Source organism: Oryx dammah, unplaced genomic scaffold (genome assembly GCF_014754425.2).
Source record: "Oryx dammah isolate SB20612 unplaced genomic scaffold, SCBI_Odam_1.1 HiC_scaffold_23, whole genome shotgun sequence".
NCBI classification, from domain to species: Eukaryota; Metazoa; Chordata; class Mammalia; order Artiodactyla; family Bovidae; genus Oryx; species Oryx dammah.
The window spans coordinates 118,755,835-118,760,268 of NW_024070207.1; the positions used below are offsets into that span (position 1 = coordinate 118,755,835).

The window sequence follows — 4,434 nt, forward strand, 5'->3', positions numbered from 1 at the left end:
AATGCAGAAGTATTTACCAAGGACTGCCAAGTGCCAGACAGAGAGTCCCTGCTTCTGTTTTCTTTGGAGACAGTTGCAAAGGTTAAGTATAATGAAGATGAGCAGCAAGATTATTTCATGGCACTTTTAATGTTCTTGTATGTTATCTCATTTAGCTTTGACTCATCAAAGTAAGGTGGTGATTTGAGCCCTGTTGACGTTGACATATAAGTAATCTGGGGAAAAGCCCTTCCTCTACATGACTGTTAGAGCAGGTCCCTAAACTAGGCCCACAGCCAAGTGTAGCCCACTACCTTGTTTTCAGAGCTTGTCAGCTTAACAATGGTTTTTACACTTTTAAGTGCTTGAAATAAAAAATCAAGAGAGGAGTAACACATGATAAGTGAAAATTCCATGAAATTCAAATGTCAGCAGTCATAATTAAAGTTTTATTGAAACGCAGCCACACCCATTTATTTTACAAGCTGTCTCTGGCTGGCTTGTTGCTACAAAGGCCAACTGCCTCAGCTGTCTCAGGGAACACGTGCAAAGTCGAAAATATTTACTATCCGGCACCTTCCTTCTTCAAAAGAAGGCAATGAGCTTTCTGCTGTTTACAGAAGAGAAATCCATAGAGGCTTCTGCGACTCCACATTGCCCGGTAAAGGTGGTAGCTTATTGATGTAAGCAATAATTGAGCAGTGCTTAGGGCCTGCCCCGGGTTTCCCTGGTGGCTCAGAGGTTAAAGTGTCTGCCCCCAATGCGGGAGACCCGGGTTCGATCCCTGGGTCGGGAAGATCCCCTGGAGAAGGAAATGGTAACCCACTCCAGTACTCTTGCCTGGAGAATCCCATGGACAGAGAAGCCTGGTGGGCTACAGTCCACGGGGTCGCAAAGAGTCGGACACGACTGATCGATTTCACTTCACTTCACTTAGGGCCTGCCCGGGAGAAGGCAATGGCACCCCACTCCAGTGTTCTTGCCTGGAAAATCCCATGGACGGAGGAGCCTGGTGGGCTGTCGTCTATGGGGTCACACAGAGTCGGACACGACTGAAGCGACTTAGCAGCAGAAGCAGCAGCAGTAGGGCCTGCCCAGCTCCTTAAATTGTCAGCACAACCCCATCAGCTTGTACTGTATTATCGTCACCACACCCGTTTCATAATGGAGGCACTAGAGGCACAGAGAGGCTGAGCTACCCGCTCAAGGTCACATAAGGCCCAAGAAGTGATGGAGGTAGCCGACTCCAGGCAAAGACAAGTTTTCCGAGGAGGTCCAGTTGGGACCTTTGGCTTGAACACAGCACCTGCTAGGCCCATCCACCCCTCCTAGGGCCCAGAGCGCCTCTCTCCCAGTGGCATTTCCCCGCTCGCCCATCTCAAGGGCAGCCGAACAGGCTGGGGCGGAGCTGTGGCGAGGGGTGGGGCGAAGGGATCCGCGCGGCGGCGGACTGTCAATCAAGGAGTATCGCTCTTGCCCAGGGCCTCCGAGACCCGTGGACTCCCGCCTCCAGCCTCCCTGCGGCCACTGGCGGCGAAGCGCTGAGTCACGGTGAGGCAGCGCGGGGCGCCCTCCGAGCCTCCGCTGCCGCCGCCGCCGCCGCACAGGCTGCTGTAGCCGCCCTTCACTGGGCTCGAGTACCTGGCGCCCGCGGGGCCGGGCGGGGCAGACCCCGCCCTCTCTGGCCCGCTTTAGACTCCCAGGGGAGTCTCCTAAGGGAAATGGCCAGAGAGGCTTAAGTAGTCCTCTGCAGTTTGGTGCAAGTCGCAGACGACTTTTCTTTCTGCAGAGCACTAAGATCTGGTAAGTACCTCGTCAGTGGTGCACGTGCATAGAACTTAATTGGAGGAGTCTGGAAAGATCCAGAAATAGTTCAAATTGGGGGCGGGGGCTGGACGTAAAATACTTTCTAGATGCTCATAGGTGGAGGATTGAATTAACTAAAGGTGGCAGCCCAGAGGAGGGCACATTTAGAGTGAGCCTTGACTGGCCGGGCTTCCCCGGTGGCTCAGAAGGTAAAGCCTCTGCCTGCAATCCAGGAGACCTGGGTTCGATCCCTGGGTCAGGAAGATCCCCTGGAGAAGGAAATGGCAACCCACTCCAGTACTCTTACCTGGAAAATCCCATGGACGGAGGAGCCTGGTAGACTACAGTCCATGGGATCACAAAGAGTTGGACACGACTGAGCGATTTCACTTTCACTTTCACTTGACTGGCTGGAGGGTTTTGCAGCGCAGAGTGTTCTGAGTAGCAGCAGCTCACATTCTTAGAACACTAACTACACTGCTTTGCAGAATCTACACTGTTTTATGACTCCTATTCACAGGTGGAAAGCCTGAGGAACAGGGAGGTTTAACAGTTGGCCTCAGATCACACAGCTGATACATGGTGAACCTGGGATGCAGACCCAGACTGTGTGGCTCTAGAGTCTGTGCTTCTTGCTAAAATATCTATCTTGGTTTGCGTGGGAAACTTTGAAGGAATGGATTATGTCATTTGCAGAAGAGCTTTAGGGATTGTGTGTATTGTCTGCAAGCATTTGAAGTGGAAAATGGATTAATTATACTTGGTTTGTGATATGCTCTCCAGTAGACTTTACACTCACAAAGAGGAAGCACTTTTGAATTGAGGGTCCTGAGTAGAATACAGATTGCATGGTCAAGGGCACCTCCTCCGTGAGTTTCCTGTGCTCTGGAAGACTTCAGAGAAAGCTTCAAATATTTCTTGCCATGTAAGTTGACCCTGAACTTCAGGGATAGATGAGTCTTTGAATTTGATGACCCTCAAAGATCCCTTTCAGTGCCAAGATCCTTGCGCATTCAGATAAGAGATACTCGGATCTCTTAGCTCATGGTAGCAGCTCCCTTCTGGGGCAACGTTGGGTAGAGGTAGGGGCAGAGTTTTCAATCAGGTGAAGCCGGTAAAGTGCTCATTAGAGGTTCTAAGTAAATGCCCAGCAGCTGTTATTAACTGTGGTCAACGGTGGTCCTAGGACTACACCAGATAACCATTGTAAATCGTTAGTAGGGTGCTGGGAACCTCCTTAGCGTTCACAGGCGTCCGCCATCATTAGTGTTGTTTGAAAGCATCTAGCCCAGGTCTTGTGCAGAGTAAGCAATTAAAAAATTATAGCTGTTAATATTGGGCTGGCCAAAAAGTCCAAAAAGTTCATTTGGGGTTTTCTGTAAGATCCCAAATGAACTTTTTGTCCACACAATATTTGGGGCGGGGTGTGGGGTGAATTTCCTATCCTATATTTTATAGTCCGTGGGTGGTTGGTCCCTCCTTGATGACGTCTCTGTTTTGTTGTCCCTTCTCTTACCCTGCATCCTCTACAGCTCAGCCTCAGAACACTTTTTTTTTTTCCAGATTTTATTTTATTTTACTTGCTTTTTAACCTTGGACACGATGTCTTCCAAGAAGGTTACCCTCTCAGTGCTCAGCCGGGAGCAGTCAGAAGGAGTTGGAGCGCGAGTCCGCAGAAGCATCGGAAGACCCGAGGTATGCTGGTTGGGTGGCTGTTTCATGCCTTTTTTTTTTTTTTGCAGAAGGGACTGGTGGGACCCTGAGGATAAGCTTGGGAAGAGAGGGCATGAGACAGTCATGAGCTGCCCGGTGGGGTACCTTAGGAACCAACTCTAAACTTAGCAATTGGGGTCTCCTCCAGGCCAGCCCCACCCCAAGGGGATTTCTGTACTGTGAATCCAGTGATCCTGACTGAAATGTCTGTGCCCCTCTCCGAAGACCCACATCCTATCCTGAGTTGGTCTATCAGCCTCCAGGTGCACATGCCCAGACATACCTGCTAGATCCCGTAGGTTTACATGCCCACCAGTCAAAGCACCAGGGACAGATGCTGGGGCCCGATCCCAAATTCCTAGGAGAGAGAATCCCATTGCCTCCTCTTGGGTCACGTCTCTACCCTGAGGCAGTCAGCCATTTGCCAGGCATTTTGAGTTCTTAGAGAGACGGCTGAGACTGGACTCTCTGGACCTCTTGGTAGGGGGCTAAGTGGAGGCTTCCCTCAGAGAAGGTGATTGTAGGTCAGGCAGACATCTTTCAACATTAGAGAGCAGTTTTATTTGAAAATTTGGGGAGACATGGGACTTGGAGAAAAGAAAACGTACGTGCAAAAAAAAAAGAAATGATTATTCTAATCCATGGAATACAGTGCCCAGCTCCAGATTCCAAAAGCAGAAATTGAGGTATAATTGACATATAATATTAGTTTCAGGTGAACAACACAATGCTTCAGTATTTGTATATATTGCAAAATGATCACAAGTCTAGTTAACATCTGTCACCGTAGTATTTGTCTTGTCATGAAAACTTTTAAAATCTACTCTCAGCAACTTTCAAATATGTAATACAGTATTAACTACAGTCACTATGCTGTTCATTACCTTCCCATGACTCATTTATTTTATAACTGAAAGTTTGTACCTTTTGACCCCC

At 49.0% G+C, this 4,434-nt stretch overlaps 1 protein-coding gene and 1 long non-coding RNA gene across 5 annotated transcripts in view; one reads left to right on the forward strand and one right to left on the reverse strand.

The window, feature by feature from the left end:
• Positions 1-4,434, reverse strand: part of LOC120882567 — an 18,033-nt gene that overhangs the window by 268 nt on the left and 13,331 nt on the right. The gene's annotated exons all lie outside the window — the stretch shown is intronic.
• Positions 1,562-4,434, forward strand: part of PIR (pirin) — a 101,215-nt gene continuing 98,342 nt past the window's right edge. The window contains exons 1-2 of one of the 4 annotated variants that reach the window (XM_040266595.1): positions 1,562-1,782; positions 3,349-3,480. In XM_040266595.1, coding sequence (XP_040122529.1) covers positions 3,388-3,480 — 93 coding nt within the window. In that variant the 5' untranslated portion in view covers positions 1,562-1,782; positions 3,349-3,387. Of the gene's footprint in view, positions 1,783-1,976; positions 2,711-3,317; positions 3,481-4,434 lie in introns of those variants that run through there. The other 3 variants (XR_005725516.1, XM_040266597.1, XM_040266596.1) reach the window with 3 other exon arrangements.